General features: G+C 36.9%; 1 protein-coding gene across 47 annotated transcripts in view; it reads left to right on the forward strand.

Moving 5' to 3' along the window:
- Positions 1 to 22,803, forward strand: part of beta-Spec (spectrin beta chain) — a 231,010-nt gene that overhangs the window by 113,773 nt on the left and 94,434 nt on the right. For all 47 annotated transcript variants that reach the window (XR_010853332.1, XR_010853335.1, XR_010853331.1 and 44 more), the window contains 6 exons: positions 6,172 to 6,323; positions 8,069 to 12,783; positions 12,971 to 13,175; positions 15,042 to 15,416; positions 15,537 to 15,781; positions 20,559 to 20,782. Coding sequence is in view for 29 of the 47 variants with exons in the window: in XM_067105464.1 (XP_066961565.1) it covers positions 6,172 to 6,323; positions 8,069 to 12,783; positions 12,971 to 13,175; positions 15,042 to 15,416; positions 15,537 to 15,781; positions 20,559 to 20,782 (5,916 nt within the window). In the remaining 18 variants the exon portion in view is untranslated. The remainder of the gene's footprint in view (positions 1 to 6,171; positions 6,324 to 8,068; positions 12,784 to 12,970; positions 13,176 to 15,041; positions 15,417 to 15,536; positions 15,782 to 20,558; positions 20,783 to 22,803) is intronic.

Here is a 22,803-nt window from a genome sequence, read left to right on the forward strand (position 1 = left end):
TGAATATATGTGTATAGACTGTGTTTATTATTTCCACAAAAAAGTTATTTTATGTAACGAGATCAATAAATATGTTTACGGGCTGCTGAAGAGTAAGAGCCTGTGCCAGTACAAGGCTGGCTGAATCTAAGTAGTAATAAATATATATTTTACTCACTACCAGATAGTTTCACCTTGGGTCTTTCTAATTGCTCAGCCCAAGGCATCTCTTTTTGACATCTCTGGTGGTGGCCCTCATTTTCCAGGAGGCGCCACTGCCCATGATCCAAAATTGCGGTGGGTGAAGTGCACAGTCTCCGTTTATGAGGTCTCGGGAATAGTCGGCAGCTTCATGATGATTCATTGAATGTAACATGTACGAATGGCATCAGTATATGTATTGATGAGTCGATTGAAAGCATTTTTATTAACCCAAATTTCTGGTTGAAAGATTACAAAAAATGTGTTCTTGTGTCCAGAAGTAAATTGCACGGTCACCGAAGTCAACGTCGTGAATTGGGTTTCGGATACACATTATTTCATGGTGAAAGTTTTTATGTATCTTCTATATATATATTTAACGAACCTAGTAAGAAATTACACCGTTTGCAAGAAACTTGTAGTTATCAGCATTTCCAAAAACTAGAAACCACTTCAAACTTGGTAGTGATGAAAATTACTACATGTGAAACTTTGCGGGTATGTTATGTAAACAGAACAGCCATTGTCTGTCACAGTGAGCCCGCTTTCCAGTTTCTAGTTCACCCTTTCAGATGTTGTCATCCAACCTTTTCTGGTCACTGAGATATTTCACCTCTTGTTTTCCATGCATTTCCATTCTTCACCTAGTATTGATCTTGTTTTTCCAATACCCTCCTTGAGGTCATTTCCTCTGAGCTACGGACAAGAAAACTCTAACGGTGCTGTCACACGGACAAGTTTTTCCTGGGATCTCTTTATGCAGCGGCGCCAACAGGAGCAACATCAAGTGGTTTATGCGAAGTATTACTTGGTAAGTAATACTTAAGAAATGCTGTAATTGCAAACAGGATGCCAGTCTCTGACAGAAACGGTTCTGCTCGTAAGAGCAGCACACCATTTGTTGCTCCTGTTAGCTGCGCCTCATAAAGTAAGAGATATATCTGTGTGTGTGTATGTATGTATATATATATATATATATATATATATATATATATATATATATATATATATATATATATATATATATATATATATATATATATATGTATATGTATATATATATGTATATATATATCTATATATATCTATATATATATATATATATATATATATATATATATATATATATATATATATATATATATATATATATATATATATATATATATATATATATATATATATATATATATTACGATCTCGCCTCTCGAGATCGACAGGTTCTTTACAGAAATCAAGTAATTGGGCTGAAATGACTGACGAGAGGTGACAAACAAAGGAGAGAGAAGCTGAACAAAACCAAAAAGTTACCTTAAAATTAATTTATTTACAATAAAGTTATATATACATAATATACAGTGAGTCAAGGTTAAGTTTAAAATAAACAATTAAATGGACATTATTACAAGTGAATTAATCACTTAACAGGAGCAACAACAATAAACTGGTCAGAAAAACATTACAAGTACCGGGTCAAAAACATAATAAACATTAGCAGCACAAACACAAATGACCAGCACAATAATTACATTACAAAGTCAGAACATAGATGATCAAAGCAATAAAATAAATTATCAAAACCATAAACATAATCAAATGAGTCAGTTACCAAAGTACAGTTATAACATAGCAGCAAAATTAATTAATACACAGGCAGCATAATAATAACCTCAAATAGATTAATAAACACTTGAGGAGCAAAATAAAATAACACAGGCAGCATAATACATTAAAAACAACATCACCAGATGAACTCCATAGAGCCGTCGAAACAGCCCCAGGCTGCTTTACAAGAACACTGCAGGACAACTCCGACAGAGTCAAAACGACAACCATCTTGTCCTCAAGCACAGTGCTGACGTCCTCCTCCAGTACCGATGACCACAACAGAGCCGACACGGCAACCATCTCGTCCTCTTAAGAAACGTACTGACGTCCTCCTCTAATCACGACAACCATGACAGAGCCGACACTGCAACCATCTCGTCCTCAAGAAGCTCTCCGCTGCTCTGCTCTGCTGCCAGGACCTGACTCGCAGGTACAGATACCTGCTGCTGCTACTCCAGCTGGCTTGCTGCTGCCCTGGACCATCGGTCGTTCTGCCCTCCAGAACCTGGCTCATTGCTGCTATGAACCTGACTGACGAAGTCTGACGCCATTCAACAGACATCAGCTCGCCAGAAAGAAAAACAAACAAAAACAAAGGAGGCAACAACCCACTAAGACATGGTCACAGCTTGTCTTGGTAATAAGACGGAAGTACTTACCATCTCATTGTTTCACTCTTTCCTTCGTGGCTGTAACCTTGTTCGTATAATCATCAAGTTTTCACCTTTTCGTGATTTTATATATATATATATATATATATATATATATATATATATATATCTATCTATCTATCTATCTATCTATCTATCTATCTATCTATCTATCTATCTATCTATCTATCTATCTATATATCTATCTATCTACACACACACACACACACACACACACACACACACACACACACACAGGCAGTCCCCGGTTTACGACGGGTCTGGCTTATGACATTGTGAGGTTACGTCGCTTTTCAAATATATTCATCAGAAATTATTTCCCGGTTTACGACGCATGTTCCGGGGTTACAACGCATCGTACGCCGATCCAGTGGAAGAAATATGGCTCTAAAACGGCAGAATAATCAAAATTTGGAGGATTTTTTTTTTTATGAAAACTCAATAAAAATGTAGTTTACATCATTTTCAGTACACCCAAAGCATTAAAAGTAAGATTTTCTCAGGTTTTTGACAGTTTTTGGTTTATGATGAATTTCGGGTTACGACTCAGCGTAAAAATGGAACCCCCGTCATAAATCGGGGACTGCTTGTGTGTATATATATATATATGTATGTATATGTATTTATATATATGTATGTATATATATATATATATATGCTGTTGGGAAGGAATTCCTCTTTGAAAAAGCTGTATCTGTTTCACAGTAGGAATTGCTTGCTTGACATGTGTTATTCTTTGCACTCACTTTATGCTTAGATGACAGCTATCTTGGGAAATTCACAAGTGTTATAGTTTTTTAATCTTAATTTAAAATGAAATTGTTTTGCTAAATACATTTATTTCTTGTCTTAATTTCTTAATTGGGTATTAGTAACTGAGTCTTTATCTTAAAATGCACATTGTAAAATTTTATAAGACGGTAAACTTGGACTTAGAATTCCTACTTAGTCTATGGGCACTCAGGAAATTTCTATAAGTTCACAAATAACTTGGGGCCCTTTTGTGATCACTTGCACACACCTTTAACACTCCCTCTTCTTATGTCTTCTCTTCCACTCCTTGTTTTTCGGTGTTTTCTCCTTATATCACCTGTCTTCTTCGGTCTCAGCCATATGTGTTTCTGGGCACTTCCCACTGTCCATACCACCACCTCTGCTGCTTCATTCCAACTTTTGGAGATGTGTTTTAAGGAATTCCTGCTGGTCATTGGGTACTGCCTCCTTGTAGGATGTCTTTAGGTCTCTGGCACTGATGACGTTTGATTAGCCAAATCATCTAGGGCCTACCCCTGAAGGAGGGGCTTATCTTCATGGAATTTTCCCCTCGAAGAAAGGGGGTGTGGGTATTCCCACGTTTAAGGCTCCCATATGTTTCTCAGTTGCTTCCCTTTGGAGACCTGTTAGTTTTTGAAGGAACGGCCAGATGTAATACTCCTCACGACTCATTAGTTCTGGTGTTGCTCTCAAGAATCGGGAGAATCTGGGCTTGAACCTTGTTTGACAGACAAGAGATTTATGGCTGCTTGGGCCAGTCCTGGTCATTTTCTGCAGACCCGAAGAAACATAACCTTTTTTCTTCGAAAAAATAAGCTCCCTGTTATTTCAATATAGTCCAGCCAGTCTGAAAAATTTCTGGATGCCCTTGTACATTTGTTAAGATATTTAGTTTATTCAGTTACAGACTCGATTCCATTATATATATATATACAGTATGTATATATATATATATATATATATATATATATATATATATATATATATATATATATATATATATATATATATATATATATATATATATATATATATATATATATATATATATATATATATATACACACACACACACACACACACACACACACACACACAGGCAGTCCCTGGTTATCGGTGATCCGGTTTTGCAGCGCTTGTCTAGTGACGAAGATAACTGGACTTTCGGCACTGATATGCACCGATCTCCAGTTATTGGCTCTGATCCCCAGTTATTGGCGGTGCCAATAACTGGGGATTGGGCTATTATCGCCAATTTTCGGTTATCATTACGCTATCGGGAACGGAACCCCTGCCAATAACCGGGGACTGCCTACTGCACTGCATACTCGACAGGTTGCCTTTGTTGCCCACTGGCACATAAATATATATCATTGTTTTTATATGCTAAACCATATTCTGACATATTAGTATGGACGCTTCACAGAATACAGTATGTAAATCTGAAACATAGTCTCCATTTCTAAATAAAATCTCAAATTAAGGAGGCTATTTGTTATTTGTGTTGGTGATCCTGAGCCAGGTTTGCCCTGACCGACAGCACCAGGTGGGTGAGGGGCTTTGATAATCCTGTGCATGGCTGACATATTTCTTTCAGTTGCCAAGACCTGTCTCTCAGAATTTGTGAGTGTTGTGGTGCTACTTGTTCAATTGCTTCTTGAGTAACCTGCTCAACTCTGGTCAAAGACAGGTCGCCATTGGAATTCCTCCTTGTAATTTCCGATTTAACCAGGGCTGTGGTAAGTTTGATTGGATTTAACATGGAGTGATAAGGTAGCAGTTGCATCTCTCTGTCCTTAGTTGCTTGATCAATTTCACATGATTGATTTTGCTGATGACGCTTGCAGAAGTCAAATAGTTCAAGGATGGTTATAGTAGGATCATAAGCAATTTTATTTGTTTTGACCTCTGAATGACTTGAAACTGTGCTGTTAGTGGTTGGATCTCACTTCAGTAGTCTGGATCAATATGGAACGTTATCCATAGTAGTTAGTGAATTTTGTTGTTTGGAAGAAGTTGATTTTCCTTTGCTTCCATTTTTTAACTTAAACCTGAATAATGCTTCAGGCATAAAACTGGCTACCCCCAGCATGCTTCTTCTTTTCCAAATTTTAGTTTAGGTCCTACTCTTCTGTCTTCATTTGTCCAGCACCGCAGTGTGCAATCGGTTTTGGTTCACTAATTTCAAGTCCAAATATGCATCTAGTGTAGGGTTTATGCTTTCTCTGTTCCTTTTGATTTCTATTTTAGTACAGGATCTGTTTCTTGTGGTGATCATGTCTCTTCTCTGCATATAGAATTGCCTTCCATTTGTGACTTTTCCAAACCTAAGCGCCAGATTCTTGAAACCAGGAGACATAAGATGAAAAAAAGGGGAAAGTCATACTGTATTGCATTTCACGAGGCTGGGTTGAAGAATAAGATGGGAAGAATGAATTTGTATTTTTATAAGAAAGCTGGCAAGTTAGTATGGTCATTGATAGAGCAGATAGTTGGAGTGACTGAGGTAAAAGTAAGTATACTTTAGTTTTACCAGACCACTGAGCTGATTAACAGCTCTCCTAGGGCTGGCCCGAAGGATTAGACTTATTTTACGTGGCTAAGAACCGTAATAGAAACCTGAGGAATAACCAAGTTGTTTGTTTGTCGTATTTAGAGAGATGGCAAGCTGCTTCTCCTTTGATGCTTAATTTGTTGTAGTTGAATTTTTTTATCAAGAAATCTTGACGATGATGATCCGTCTAACTTCAGATTTTCCTCGTTAATACACCAGAGGAAATACAGTCAAGTTTTGGAAATGAAATTGAGAGTGGCACTTCATTATAGTTAAGGCACTCATTCATTACCTGATCAGGAAGATACTGTAAATTTGATATTTTCTTGTTCTCAGAAAGACTGTGGGTTTTATTTCAGTTTTACATTCCTTTTTTCTTTTCAGATGAACGTGAAAGTGTGCAGAAGAAAACCTTCATGAAATGGGTGAACTCTCATTTGGTGCGTGTCAATGCTCGCATTGGAGACCTCTATGTCGATCTGCGAGATGGAAAGCAGCTGATCAAGCTCCTGGAAATTCTCTCTGGGGAGAGACTCGTAAGTTGTCAATAGATCTTTCTGGGGCCTTCTTTCTATGCCACACTCCAATATAAGGTCTCTCTCTCTCTCTCTCTCTCTCTCTCTCTCTCTCTCTCTCTCTCTCTCTCTCTCTCTCTCTCTCTCTCTCTCTCATATGTTAACAGGCAAGCAGTTGCAGATACGATCTGGGTAACAAAATAAGTAAAGATTGAATTTGCCCATTTCATTAACATAACGGTGCCAGTATAAAGTTTACTTATAGTTAGTTGTCAATTTCTTATCAAGGAGTACGAGCACTAAAAGGAATGTTATTTGTCAGTACTGAAATCGTAGTTGGAAAGATTATATGAAAAACACCATAATTTACCTCCTTTAACCTTTGACTCTTGAACAACAACAACAACAACAAAAAAATTGTATGGGTTAGGTTGATTGCTGAAGGATGGAAAGTATGTAAGGTTAAGAAATATAAAGGAATGTAGAACCAGAGTAAAGAGAATGCCTTTGGGAGGCTCCATATCTATGCCTGGCTGGGTTTTATGAATGTGGAAGGGTGGTTGTATGGGGTGATTTGAATACTAAGGTAGGTGAAAGAAATATAGAGGTGTGTTGATAATTATTGAATGATTGGAGTAAGTGAGAATGGAGCAAGGCTTTTGGAAGTGATTGGAAGAGGGCTTGATTTTGAGTAATGGGTATTTTCCAGCATAGTACAGGTTGAACCTCTTTCATTCTGAACTCTATGAATCAGCAATTCCCATAGATAGGTATATTTTTTGTCAGCATCACTATTTTCACCTCATTTGGCTTTTTTATCGCTTATTTCGACCCCAAAAAAGAAATTCCAAACATGAATACCTTTCTTCATCATTATAACTTGCCACATGCAGCTGACTGCATTTTCTCAAATGCATAATGCATAGAAGAAAAAAAAAAGCCCAATCTGACAGACGGTCACGCAACATACGTTTGGGATGGTCAACCGACCAACTCCTGACACGTATGGGTGGGCAAGGGGATACTTCTCACCTATTACGACTTGACTTATGACCATCTGTCTCCTCATGCCATTTAGTGCACAGCTTAGATCACAGTTGAACGGTGGAGGGATCGCTTGTTTACAGTCTTGGTCGGATATCAAGTGGCAGATTTTTGCCTTTAAAAAGGTGAAACTAGTGATGGAGGTGTTGGCAAAATTAATGAAATAAGCGAATCTCGGCCATGTATTCTATAAACTAGATAAATAATTGACTGGAATGTCACAAATAAATAATAATTTTAGTGCGAATCTCGGCCATGTATTCTATAAACTAGATAAATAATTGACTGGAATGTCACAAATAAATAATAATTTTAGTGTGTTTAGTCTAAGAGGCTGTTTCCAATTTTCTCAACATACAAATACCTTTCTAAAAAGATTTAATGTTAATTTATTATATTTCAAAGTTTTTATTTTTCCCTATAATTTTTTGCAAAAACTGAAGTAACCTCAAAAACCCCTTTTGTCAAAATAACTTTCATTGGGAGGTATAACTGTGTGTGTGTGTGTGTGTGTGTATGTATACAGTATATATATATGTGTGTGTGTGTGTGTTAGGCAAAATAACAATTTTTGTTTATCTGGGATGATTCTTTTTGGATAGGTAATGTATTCTTTAAAATGCAGTTTTTTATACATGAATTTAATTTGTGTGCCATTATCAGTCAGGTTACTGATTTTTAGGTGAAGATGTACTCTTAATTGTCTTTCCCTTCTTCTTCAGCCACGTCCCACCAAAGGAAAGATGAGGATCCATTGCTTGGAGAATGTGGATAAAGCCCTTCAGTTTTTACGAGATCAGCGTGTCCATCTGGAAAACATGGGTTCTCATGACATTGTGGATGGGAATGCCCGCCTTACCTTGGGTCTCATTTGGACCATCATCTTGCGTTTCCAGATCCAAGATATCACAATTGAAGAAACTGAGAATCAAGAAACCAAGAGTGCTAAGGATGCTCTTCTCCTTTGGTGCCAGATGAAGACAGCAGGTTACCATAATGTTAATATTAGGAATTTTACTACATCTTGGAGAGATGGGTTAGCATTTAATGCCATCATTCATAAGCACCGACCAGATCTTATCCAGTATGAAAAGTTATCCAGGTCCAATCCTATTTACAACCTCAATAATGCTTTCAATACTGCAGAGAACAAATTGGGGTTGACTAAACTTTTGGATGCAGAAGATGTGTTTGTTGAGCAACCAGATGAGAAGTCCATTATCACATACGTTGTCACTTATTACCATTATTTCTCCAAGCTGAAACAAGAAACTGTGCAGGGTAAACGTATTGGGAAGGTGGTAGGCATTGCAATGGAGAATGATCGTATGATCAAGGAATATGAGGGCTTGACTTCTGATCTTTTGCAGTGGATTGAAAACACTATCGAATTGTTAAACGACAGAGTGTTTGTCAACTCTCTTGTGGGAGTACAGACGCAGTTGACTCAGTTCAATACTTACCGCACAGTTGAAAAACCACCAAAATTTGTGGAAAAAGGTAACCTGGAGGTGCTGCTTTTTACTTTACAGTCTAAAATGAGAGCTAACAACCAAAAACCATATCTCCCCAAGGAAGGAAAAATGATAAGTGACATCAACAAGGCATGGGAGCGTTTAGAAAAAGCTGAACACGAAAGGGAATTGGCCCTGAGAGAGGAGTTAATCAGACAAGAAAAGCTTGAACAGTTGGCAGCTAGGTTTAATCGCAAGGCAGGAATGAGAGAAACTTGGCTCTCTGAAAACCAGAGGCTTGTTTCCCAAGATAACTTTGGATTTGACCTTGCTGCAGTTGAAGCTGCTGCTAAAAAGCATGAAGCCATTGAGACTGACATCTTTGCCTATGAAGAACGTGTGCAAGCTGTTGTTGCAGTAGCAAATGAGCTGGAAGTAGAAAGGTACCATGATATTGAACGCATCAATGCAAGAAAAGACAATGTATTAAGATTATGGAATTACTTGCTTGAACTGCTTCGACTTAGACGCATGAGACTTGAACTTTCATTGCAGTTGCAACAGAACTTCCAGGAAATGTTGTATATTCTTGACTCTATGGAAGAGATGAAGCTGAGATTACTAAGTGAAGATTATGGAAAACACTTAATGGGGGTTGAAGATCTCTTGCAGAAACACTCATTACTAGAAGCTGACATCAATGTTCTTGGAGAACGTGTAAAAACAGTTATTGAACATTCACAGAGATTCTTGGACGATGAACAGGTTGAAGGTTATCGTCCATGTGATCCTTCTGTAGTTTTAGAAAGAGTACAACAACTAGAGGATGCATACGGAGAATTAGTTAAACTTGCAGTGGAGCGCAGGTCACGCCTTGAGGAGTCAAGGAAATTATGGCAGTTCTATTGGGACATGGCAGAAGAAGAGAATTGGATCAAGGAGAAGGAACAAATTTTGTCTACTTCAGACATTGGTCATGATCTTATCACAGTTAATTTGCTCTTGACTCAGCACAAAGCTGTGGAAGAAGAACTGTTATCACATGAACCACAAGTCAAGGCTGTCGTTAAAAGTGGAGAGGAACTTATTGCACAACAACACTTTGGTTCTGATAAAATTCAGGAGAGGATTGATGAGATAATGGGTATGTGGAATAGCTTAAAGGAACGTTCTGCAACCCGCAAGAAGAGACTTACAGATGCTGTGGATCTTCATCAATTCTATACTGAAGCTGATGATGTCGATACATGGATGTTGGATATTCTTCGTTTGGTTTCTAGTGAAGACACTGGCCGGGATGAGGCAACTGTACAGTCCCTCCTTAAGAAGCACAAGGATGTAACAGATGAGTTGAAGAATTATGCCAGCACAATTGAAGCTTTGCATCAGCAGGCTTCAGAACTCAATGAAGTTGACCGTGAATCTCCTGATGTTGTGGAGAGGTTAGCGTCAATTGACAGGCGTTACAAGGAGCTACTGGAACTTGCTAAGATGCGTAAACAGAGATTACTAGATGCTTTGTCATTGTATAAACTGTTTACAGAGGCAGATGGTGTTGAACAGTGGATTGGAGAGAAAGAACGCATGCTTCAGACAATGGTGCCAGCTAAGGATATTGAGGATTGTGAAATCATGAAACACAGATATGAAGGCTTTGAACAAGAGATGAATGCCAATGCTAGTCGTGTGGCTGTGGTTAATCAGCTTGCTCGACAGCTGTTACATGTTGAGCATCCTAATTCAGATGAGATTGTTGCTCGCCAAAATCAGCTCAATCAGCGTTGGGCAGAGCTCAGAGAAAAAGCCGAGGCTAAGCGTGAAGAACTTAGTTCAGCCCATGGTGTCCAGACATTCCATATTGAATGCCGTGAGACTGTTCTCTGGATTGAGGACAAGAAACGTGTACTTATGGAGACTGCAGATCTGGGCACAGATCTTAGTGGCATTATGACATTACAGCGGCGATTGTCAGGCATGGAGAGAGACTTGGCCGCTATTCAAGCTAAACTAGATGCTCTAGAAAGAGAGGCAGACAAGATCAGCCAGGATCATCCTGAAGAAGCTGAACTTATTCGAGAACGTGTTGAACAAATCAGAGCAGTATGGGACCAACTAACACAGCTTCTAAAGGAACGTGATGCTAAACTTGAAGAAGCTGGTGATTTACACAGATTCTTACGTGATCTGGATCACTTCCAGGCTTGGCTTACAAAGACAATGACTGATGTAGCTTCTGAAGATATCCCATCCAATCTTGCTGAGGCTGAAAAATTGCTCAGCCAACACCAGTCTATACGTGAGGAAATTGATAACTACAGAGAAGATTACACTAAGATGATGGAATATGGTGAGAGAATAACAGCTGAAGATGTTACTCCAGCAGATGATGCACAATACATGTTCTTGAGGGAGAGATTGAAAGCTTTGAAAGATGGTTGGGCAGAGCTCCATCAGATGTGGGAGAATAGGCAACAGTTGTTATCTCAGTCTCTGAATTTACAGATGTTCTTGCGTGATGCTAAACAAGGAGAGGTTCTTCTTAGTCAACAAGAACACTACCTTACTAAAGATGAAACTCCCACAAACTTAGAGCAAGCTGAAAATCTTATCAAAAGGCACGAAGCATTCCTTACAACAATGGAAGCTAATGATGACAAAATCAATGGTATATGTCAGTTTGCACAGAGGCTGTTGGATGAGGAGCACTTTGCTGCTGATAAAATCCAAAAGAAAGCTGAGAATATTGAAGAACGTAGACAACAAAATAGAGAAAGAGCAATGGAACAAATGGAACGTTTAAGGGACCAACTTCAAGTACATCAGTTTTTGCAAGATTGTGAAGAACTTAATGACTGGGTACAAGAGAAACACATTATTGCTCAAGATGAGAGTTACCGTTCTGCAAAGACTGTTCATAGTAAGTGGACAAGACATCAAGCCTTTGAAGCTGAAATTGCAAGTAACAAAGACAGGCTGGTCAGAGTACAGAAAGCAGGAGAAGAACTAGTTAAGGAAAAACCAGAAATGGCAGATATGATTGGACCAAAGATATCAGAATTAAATCGCCACTTTGATGCACTGGAGACTACTACCAAAGAAAAGGGTGAACGTCTTTTCGATGCAAATCGTCAAGTTCTCTATGAACAAACTTGTGATGACATAGATACATGGATGGCAGATCTTGAGAAACAGATAGAAGGTGGAGACACTGGAATGGATCTCACCTCTGTCAATATTCTCATGCAGAAACAACAGATGATTGAGACACAAATGGCTGTGAAAGCAAAACAAGTAGAACAGTTGGAGAGCCAGGCAGATTACCTACAGCGTATGACACCAGAAAAGACTGAGGAGATCAAGTTGATGAAATCAAAAGTTGAAGCGAAATTCGAGTCTCTGAAAGCTCCACTTGTTGATCGTAACAGAGCATTAGCCAAGAAAAAAGAAGCCTATCAGTTCCGAAGGGATGTTGAAGATGAGAAACTTTGGATTTTAGAAAAGATGCCTCAAGCAAAGAGCACTGAATATGGTAATTCCTTATTCACCGTCCATATGTTAAAGAAGAAGCTCCAGAGTTTGAGTAATGAAATAGACAACCATGAACCTCGTATTAATCTTGTATGTGAAAATGGAAGAAAACTAATAGAGGAAGGTCATGAAGATGCTCAGGAATTCCAAAGGTTACTTGAAGAGTTGTTAGATCATTGGTCTAAGTTGAAAGATGCTTTGGAACACCGTCGGTCTAAGTTGTTGGTGTCTGAGAAAGCACAGCAGTATCTGTTTGATGCTGGTGAGGCTGAAGTGTGGATGAGTGAGCAGGAACTCTATATGATGGTAGAAGACAGAGGCAAAGATGAGATATCAGCTCAGAATCTCATGAAAAAACACCAGAGTCTAGAAAATGCAGTAGATGATTATGCAGAAACTATAAGACAGTTGGGAGAAACTGCCAAACATCTTATTAATGAAGGACATCCTGAGAGGTAAGAGTTATCTTTGGTATACTGTGCTTTAATTTCTTAGGGTATAGTCTAGGAATTAGGTTATGAAAGTGTTTTATGTAGTATTTTACAAAACTGAAAAATCATACTGTTTAGAAAATGATGTGCTTTCTGAATATCTGGCTGACAGTCACTCTTAATGCTTGTTCTAATGAGTGTTTATTTTCAGTGAACAGATTGGCATTAGACAATCACAGATTGACAAGCTTTATGCAGGATTAAGGGATCTTGCAGTAGAGAGACGAAGCAAGTTAGATGAAGCCCTCAAGTTGTTCATGCTTAACCGGGAGGTTGATGACCTTGAACAATGGATAGCAGAGAGAGAGGTTGTTGCTGGATCTCATGAATTAGGACAAGATTATGACCATGTAACTGTAAGTACTGTTATTTCTTGTGGTGATCATGTAGTATTTATTATCTTTAGCTAAGTGAAATCTGAGACTTTCTAAGAGCTTCTTCCTGCAATGTGCCATGATTGGCACACTGTGGACAGTATTATAAATACTAAAGGGTTTGTGCAGCGCCCTTTCAGCCCAAGAGGCTTTTCTTCCCCAGGCTTTGGCATCCTCCATACATAGAACAAAGGAAAATGGATAGGATATTTACTGAATATGAAACTCAAGCTATATGCAAAGACAGGATGTTGTCAATCAGGCGTCATCAGTGGTAATGAAGAAAATATCTTGCATAATTTGACATGAAACAAGATATATTATTATAAGCATCTTTTAAACAGAAAGTGAAAGAAGGGGTTCAGGGGAGGTTGGAAAGGTAGAGCAGCCAGTGATGGAGAAACAATATATAATAGTAAAGAAGCCTGTAAGTAAAATGAAGAATGGCAAATCACTAGGACCATCAGATGTGCAAAATTGAATGTAGAGGGTACTTAGAACAGGAGGGAAAGAATGAATACTGTAATTTTTATGGGCAACCTGGGAAGGCAAAGCAATGCCAAATGACTGGGAAGAAAGTCTGATGATATATGCATGTAAACAGAAAGGAGATGATTTAAAGTGTGGCAATTAATTGTAGAGTAGTCAAACTAAGAGAACATTATTGAATTATAAAGATTGGTAAACATCATTGTTCTATTAGAGGGAGATGTACAGCTGATGCTGTTCTTTATGAAAGTTACAGGAAAAGAGACTGGAAGGTAATTGGAATTTCTGCTTTGTATTTACAGTATATCCCTTGAGAGTACATTTGATAGAATACCAAGGGATGTAATGATTTGGTGTTTAAAAAAGGGGAAGGTACCTGAACAGTTGATTAGTTTGGTTGGAATTATTTATAAAAGAACAAGGAAAGTAGTAGTAACAACCTGCATCAAAAAAGAAATCTTTGAGAGAGTTGGTTTACATCCGGATTGGCACATTGCTGATTTCTGCTTGTACTGGTAATGGATGTACTGAGTGAAGGGAATAGGAATGAAAATACAGCATATGGAAATTGTTATACAGTATACAGGTTACATGGTGGTTAAGGCATAAGCTGAAGAAGGGTAAGAGAGTGGCAGGAAACTTTTAAATGAGGTGGTATGAGGGTAAATCTGTGCAGAACAGCTTGTGGTGTCCAGCAAGCAGGGAGGGGCTTAGATTGAAAACATGCAGAGGATTTTAAATATACAGGATCTGCTTTTAAGTCATGGGGTAGGTGGCAGACCAGTGATGATGTATGTTGTTCAGAAACTAGGGCATTAAGTAAGAAGGAAGAACAGAAGCTGGAGTAAACAGAAATGAGGATGATGAGGTGGATTTTGGGGATCTTGCTGCATGAGATTCGGGAAAATTAAGAAATTAGAAGTGATAAAGATTACTTATAATATGAGAGAGTCAAGATTGAGATAGTATGGGCATCTGGCAAGAATGAATCAGGGGAGGAAGTGAAGAGGGTGTTGGTGGAAGCTGTTAGGGGTAGAAGGTCAAGAGAGAGGCAAAGGATTAGATTTCACAACAGAGTGAAAAAATATTTGGAGAAGAAGGATTTAGCAGATGATGCTTTTGATAGAATTAGATGAAGATATCAAGGCATTTGACCCCTTGACTTAGTTATGGTGGTTGGGCTGGAGAAGGTACATGCCTGTCTACTTTTTTTTATTGCAATGCTATAGTTTTTATTCAACATTTAAGATAGAATTTTAAGCAGTCTTTCATGGTATGAAAACATAATTAGGTAAAGAATATGTCAGTGAAACACCACATATTAGAATTTAATATAATCACTTTCTTCTTTTCCCAAAGATGTTGCGAGACAGATTTAAGGAGTTTGCCCGAGACACTGAATCTATAGGCACTGAACGTGTGGCAGCTGTAAATGAAATAGCTGATCAGTTAATATTAGCAGGACATTCAGATGCAGCTACAATTGCTGAATGGAAAGATGGTCTTAATGAATCCTGGGCTGACTTACTTGAACTGATAGAAACGCGCACACAGATGTTGGCTGCCTCTTGGGAGCTTCATAAGTTCTTCCACGACTGCAAAGATGTCTTGAGTCGAATCTTAGAAAAGCAGAACAGTATATCAGATGAGCTTGGCAGAGATGCAGGTTCAGTTTCAGCCTTACAGAGAAAACACCAGAACTTTGTGCAAGATCTTGTAATGCTTCAGCAACAGGTATGTGGTCAAGTTTTTTTCCATATTAAATTATTTATTGTTACAGTACTTGAGAAATTAAAAAAGTTTTACATTTGTAGTCTAATTTGGCAAAATAAATAAGAGTCTGGTAATCTTCAGGTACAACAAATACAAGAAGACTCTTCCAAGTTACAAGCAGCTTATGCTGGGGACAAAGCCAGAGAAATTACCAATAGAGAAGCCGAAGTTGTCTCTGCTTGGTTGAACTTACAAGGCATGTGTGAGGAGCGTCGCATCAAATTACACGACACTGGAGACCTCTTTAAGTTCTTCAATATGGTGCGCACTTTAATATTATGGATGGATGATGTCATAAGACAAATGAACACTACAGAAAAACCAAGGTTAGATTATTGTATCTGTTTTTGGGAGGGTTGGCAGTAGCAGTTGTAGTACATGATTGTAAATAGCTTAAATGAAAAGGTACAAAGAACATTTTCATGTCTAGTACTAGTAAAGTGTTTGGAAGCAATACAGGGATTTGTATGTTCAAAAGTACTTCATTAATTTTTTTTATTTGGTTTATCCTTAGGCAATACTGTATAGTGTCATGATGTGGACCTTTACTCAGCTTTTAAGCCTACTTTAGGAGCTATGTATTCATGGCTGTATTAAATTAGGATTCTCCAAAGATAATAAGTCAGCAAAGAATCAGTTCTTAAATTTGGAGGCCTTTAAGCAGGAAGATCTACAGGGTAAAGATTAGATAATTCTAAGTTTAAAGGGTTAGCCAATAAGAGGCTGTTGTACCTAAAAGGTTTGCCATAAAGTTTAATGGAACTACAGATTACAGTAATAGTTATTATGACTGATGTTAATTAACCAGAGCTTCTCCTAATTGGAAATGAAATCAGACTCAGCATTTATACTGTCCTTTTAGAACTATTGCCCCAGAATTATATTTTATTTAACAGTTTTCCAGTGTCTTTTTAGAACTACTTCCCCTGTAGCGTCCCTGCAGGCAGAGAATGAGATATTCCCATGTCACAGGGGATCACAGTGCCCTCCAAGTTGAGTTATGGCTAAATGCTTAATGCACAGTCCAAATCATTCATGGAACCCAAGCTCAACTGTAGTCAGGGCAGGGGCTTTTGAATTGTCTTTTCAGACTGGATGTGAATGTTTTTGGTAAACATAAATGTGCAATTCACACTCACACAGGTATGTCAGAGAGCTAATGTGTGCGTTGTCCTCATTTTATCTTGAACCCTAATTGCTAACCCACGGATTGCAGTTAACTGCAGTGAAGAACTGATTGAGAAGTTTACAAGAAGCTTAAAGCAGTGAATTGGGCAGTTGGCTGATAGAGTTAGTCCTTACTTCTAACAATGAAATACAGGTAGTGCTCAAGTAACAATAATTTGACCTACGATAATTCGATTTTGCAATGGGTTAAGCAATTAATACCAATACGACAATATTTATAAAATGTTTTTAAATTCGCATGGGTGCAGGCAGCAGCGTACGATCAGGCAGTGAGAGAGACCAAATTACAGTAGACTAACTTCTTTTCCTCCATCTCTCTAACCCATCTTCAAGTTAAAAAAGAAAGAGAGAATGATAAAAGTATTGTTAGTAACATTATACTCTTGCATAAATGTGTACAGCCATAAACAGCCGAACGAGAAACTACTGTTTTGCTTATAACTGAATTGGATAACAACAGTTGTTTTGCTTTTATTTCAACCATCGTACGGTAGTAAACAATTACTGTAGTTATGTTACAAATGACGTTAAGTAGAATAGGACTGATATATTTATACATTATACAGTAAACCCCCCGTATTTGAGGTCTCACGATTCGCGGACTGACCTATTCACGGATTTCTCTATGGAACATATAGTGTATACACATCATTCGCTGAAAATTCACCCATATGCGGTATTTTTCGCTGAGTAATATTCAGTAATTACTGTATTTTCATGGCTAAATGCACTTTGGGATAAAATTATTAAAACACTCTAAATGCACTTTTGTGATAAAATTATTAAAATTAAAATACTCAGATAGTGCTCGAGTTATGATAATTCTCCCTACAATAATTCGATTTTGCAATGGGGTAAGCAGTTAATACTGATATGATAATATTTATAAAATATTTTTAAATTTCGCACGGGTGCAGGCAGCAGCGTACAATCAGGCAGCGAGAGAGACCAAATTACTGTAGACCAACTTCTTTTCCTCTATCTCTTTATCCAATCTTCTAGTTAAAAAGTAAAAGAGAGTGATAACAGTATTGTTAGTATCGTTATACTCTTGCGTAAATGCTTACAGCCATAAACAACGACTGAGAAACTGTTGTTTTGCTTATCACCGAATCGGATAACAACAGCCGTTTTGCTTGTATTTCAACCATCATACGGTAATACACAATTACCATAGTTATAGTACAAATGACATTAAGTAGAATGGGACTGATATATTTTTACATAACAGTAAACCCCCCATAATTGCGTTCTCACGATTCGCAGACTTCTGTATTCACGGATTTCTCTTTGGAACGTATCTACCATTATTTGCAGAAAATTCGCCCATTCGCAGTATTTTTCACTGAGGAATATTCACTAATACTGTATTTTCATCTCATTTTCATGACTAAATGCACTTTTTGTGATAAAACTATTAAAATACTCGGGTAATGCTCGAGTTACGATAATTCACCTTACGATAATTTGATTTGCAATGGGGTAAGCAATTAATACCGATACAACAATATTATTTATAAAATATTTTAAAATTTCCCGCTGGTGTAGGCAGCAGCTTAATCAGGCAGTGAGAGAGACCAAATAACAATAGACAACTTTTCCTCCATCTCTTTATCCCATCTTCTAGTTAAAAAAGTAAAAGAGAATGATAAAAGTATTGTTAGTAACGTTATACACTTGCATAAATGCATATAGCCATAAACAACCGACCAAGAAACTGTTGTTTTGCTTATAACCAAATCGGATAACAACAGCCGTTTACCTGTATTTCAACCATCGTACGGTAATAAAAATTACCATAGGTTATGGCACAAATGACGTTAAGTAGAATAGGACTGATATATTTTTACATTATAACCTTATTTGGTATGGATGAAAGATCAGCAAGGAAATATACTGCTAAATTTAAGCTGAAAGTTGTAGCTGAAGCTGAGAAAACAATGTTCAAGCTGCTAATGATTATACTGTAAATTATCGTGCACCGGCAACATGGATGAAACTCGATCGTAATTAAAATGGGACCGAAAGTTTAGGCTAGGCTATATTCAAATTATGTTTTTTCCAACAAACGATGGTTTTTTTGGAACCTAACCCCATCGTAAGTAGGATAATACCTGTATAAGCGCTTTTAGTTTTTTTTTGCGTGTGTGTTTGAACTATCAAAATAGGCAGTTCTAAGTGGTTTTAGAAGGGTTCTAAGTATTTGCAGGTTTTAGCTATTCACGGGGGGTGTGTGGTGCACATCCCCCTCAAATATGGGGGGATTTACTGTACCCTTATTCGCTATGGAAATATACTGCTAAATTTTAGCTGCAAGTTGCAGCGTAAGCCGAGAAAACAATGTTCAAGCTGCTATTGACTATAAATTATCGTGCATTGGCAACATGGATGAAACTCGACCGTAATTAAAATTGGAGAGAAAGTATTTTAATCAAAACTACTAGGCATGAAATTACACATATTACTGCTGTTTTCACGCCAATATAAGATAAATATGTAAAGCTCTTATTATGATGAAAGCAAGTGAAAAAAGCGAACAGAGTCTTGATTTTTTTTTTTTTTTTTTTTTTTTTACATAAAACAAACATGCCCCCAAACAGCCAACATCATCTATATTTTGACTTAAAAACACTTCGTGTAACAAAAAATAACCTTGCCTCATATAAATAAATTATCTAGAGATTTTTAAGCTAACTGGAAGCAAGAAAAGTGCTCTGAACTGAGTTAAATATGGTGAAATAAACTTACTGGTAATCGGTTTCCAAACCAAAAATTGATTGCTATGATCGCAATTTGTAATACAAAAGCAATATAAGAATATACACAATATTGTTAGATATAGTGAATTAAGGCATAACATTTTAAAAGATCCATGGAAAAGATGCATATTCATTATGTTGATGTTTGTATAATATGATATAAATACAGTATGTGAATGTAGAGTACAATATAATGTAGGCTAGGGCACCGTATATGTATAAATATATAAATAAAGTAAATTCTTGTTTTATACATGAACTGAATGAATAATTAATAAATCTGTTAATATAATAGCAATATATATACTGATATCCATAAAAACTGCCTAGCCAGCAAAGCAGCAATTCAAGGCATACTTGTTCGTCAGCTTTCCTTATATGACATGGTTTTTGTTTGAGCCTCTGCATAAGGGACTGTAATTTGAAAAGCCAAGTGCTCATGTCTGGGGAGACTCCCTAGACATTTTACAGAAGCCTGAACAAAACACAAGCCAGATAGCAAAGATTTTGAAGAAGAGTGCCCAGAATTAGTGCTTTGTTCAAGTTTTTATGCAAGAGTACTTGTGCCTAATAGTTAAGATTGATCTGTTTAAGAATTTGGTAATTATGTAAACCAGTTTTTGGTTACTGAATGAATAACTCGTAGGCTCATTCAAAAATTCTACCTCTACCGTAATTATTTTATGCTAGTTCAATTAAACAACCTATTGGTATATCAAAAACAGAAAAATAGCTGACATTTGTGGTTCATTTCTAATTTTCTTTGATTTTTTCAGGTAAAAATAAGGGTGCATACAATGTATGGCTGAGGCAAAATGTGTTTTAATATATTTGTTGTTATTGTCAGTATGTAGAAATTAAAGGTGCCTAGAGAGGAGTTGCTATCCTGTTAAGTCAAGCCTTGATTCATTGTGTAAATTTTTAGTAATATCCTATAACTAGTAAGCCTTGCAAGAGTTTTATAAAGCACTGTGATATGGTTAACATGATCAGTAATGATGGAACCAAGCATTTAATAATGATTGTGGTGCAGCGTATGCACATGAAGAGTGCAAATATTAACAAACGGAGATAGGGGAAGAATGACTTGGTTAGGAATGCTACTTCAAAAAATATTGATCAGATGTGCTATAATGCTTAGTACATTCTATTACAGAGATGTCAGTGGTGTAGAATTACTAATGAACAACCATCAAAGCCTCAAAGCAGAAGTTGATGCAAGGGAAGACAACTTCAATGTGTGTGTTTCCCTTGGTAAGGAATTGTTAGCGCGCAACCACTATGCGACGTCAGAGATCAAGGAAAAGCTCATGTCTTTGAGTAACCAACGTATCAACATGTTACAGCGCTGGGAAGAACGATGGGAGCACTTGCAACTAAGTAAGGAATTAGTTCATTAAATTTATTTAAAGTTGGTATTTTTGTATGTTTTGTGATATGGTCTGGTTAATTGAACTCTTTTAATTTAACAAGTGTCCTGGAAAATATTTCAAGTGTGGTACAGTCTTTACCCATACAATATTTCATGCCTATATGGGTGACAGGCATGATTTCATACCATAAATTTGTTACTGGGAATATATAAAAGTATGGGAAAATTACTTATGGGCGACACTTTTCTGAAAACCTGGATTTCTGGTCCCCTTACACCCAGAGTAGAGACAAAATAATTATAGAAGAGTAGTAACTGTGATGTGTCTGCTGTATGTTTTCCTTTACCACCTGCTGCATGAACACATTACAACTTATTAATTCACTCACTTTATTCAGAAACTATCTAGATAAAACTGAGACCATAAATACTTGAGAAAATTCTATTTCCAACAAAAGCATTTTTTAAAACTAAAAAATATACATCATCACAAGAACTGCAACTACCATATACTGTATGCTCATGTATCATGTGATATTGTGCATCATGCAACCCTCAAAATTTTGTCGCTAAAACATGATTCATCAACACATACATTACACTAGGTTACGCTTAATATACATTACACTAGGTTATGCTTAATGTGCCGATTTCATTTTTGGTAGATTGTACTAGGCTAGGCTTACTGTACCTGTTGCAGTTTCAGTAGATTCCACTGATAATACATATTATGTCTAAGTTAGCTTTTGAATTACTAATAACTTAAAAGTAAATGTTCTGTAGGGCTAAATGCATACATACAATCAGGCTTGCCAAACCTATGGCTTGTATAATAATTTATTACTATTTTATTTAATTAAAATCTACTTACTATTTAATGCAAAATACTGACATGAAAAAAGGCAAGTACTGACATTAAACTACCTAAAGGAGAAGTTGTTGTTTGCTAAAGTAAGTTACCGTAACAAATGCACAGTTATTAAAAGTTGTTATAGTTTTTGGACTTTTGAAAAACTTTATAATTCTCGATGATGATGCCTGTAAGAAAAAATAGAATTAGTCTTGATTCCTCCTTCATGCAATGGAGAAGGTATTAAGAAAGTATACCACTAAATTTAAGCTGCAGGTTTTAGATGTGGATGATGAAAGGAAAATGTACAGGCTGCAAAACGTTTTGGAATAGGCAAAAAAACGATGTCAGAAAATGGTGAAATCAGATCTTTGCTTTATTGAAAATCTGTGGTGTACATAAATCAAGGTAAGCTGCATTTTATAATCCAGCTTCATTTAGAAAAATGTAGTATGTTCCCGTGAGGATATATGGATTATTCAGCTTTCTTTTGACATTGATAATGTTCATAAAATTCAATCAGATGATGATTTTGAGATTGTGAACATTACCAGAATGCAAATGGCACTTGATTGCAATGTTCATATTTTATGATATACATTTTATGATATACCTGTAGTAATATCAGAGTAATACATTCAGTATAATGAACTTTTAAGTTCATTGCCGGATACATTTTATGATACACCTGTAGTAATATCAGAGTAATACATTCAGTATAATGAACTTTTAAGTTCATTGCCGGACACAGTAAGTAAAGCAACAATTTTGTCAAAATTATTATTTTAAATACAGCTTTACTACTGAAATGGATACTTTCATGTAACACCCTAAACAGGGCAAGCAGGCCTTGCACATACTCACACCCCCACACAATGGATATGCCTTGATTCAGGCCACTTGCTGTCTCCAGGTTGCTGTTTATGCAAACAGCTCATGTAGTAGGACTTGGTGTCTTTCATAAACCAAGTGTCATGCACTGTGAATACGTGCAGTATGGGTAAAGACTGTTTTGTTGAAGATGTGGTTGGGAATAAAACTTCTCGTATGTACTGTATGGTGAGTCAGTGGAATGTTCACTTTAAAATGTGAATTGCCACCATTTTAGTGGAAACTGTTTAGGTTCAAGAAATCATTAGAAAGGTTTAGTACCTATGATGAATTGAGACTAAAATGTGA

The sequence above is a fragment of the Macrobrachium rosenbergii genome, chromosome 6, assembly GCF_040412425.1.
Source record: "Macrobrachium rosenbergii isolate ZJJX-2024 chromosome 6, ASM4041242v1, whole genome shotgun sequence".
In the NCBI taxonomy this organism is placed as follows: Eukaryota; Metazoa; Arthropoda; class Malacostraca; order Decapoda; family Palaemonidae; genus Macrobrachium; species Macrobrachium rosenbergii.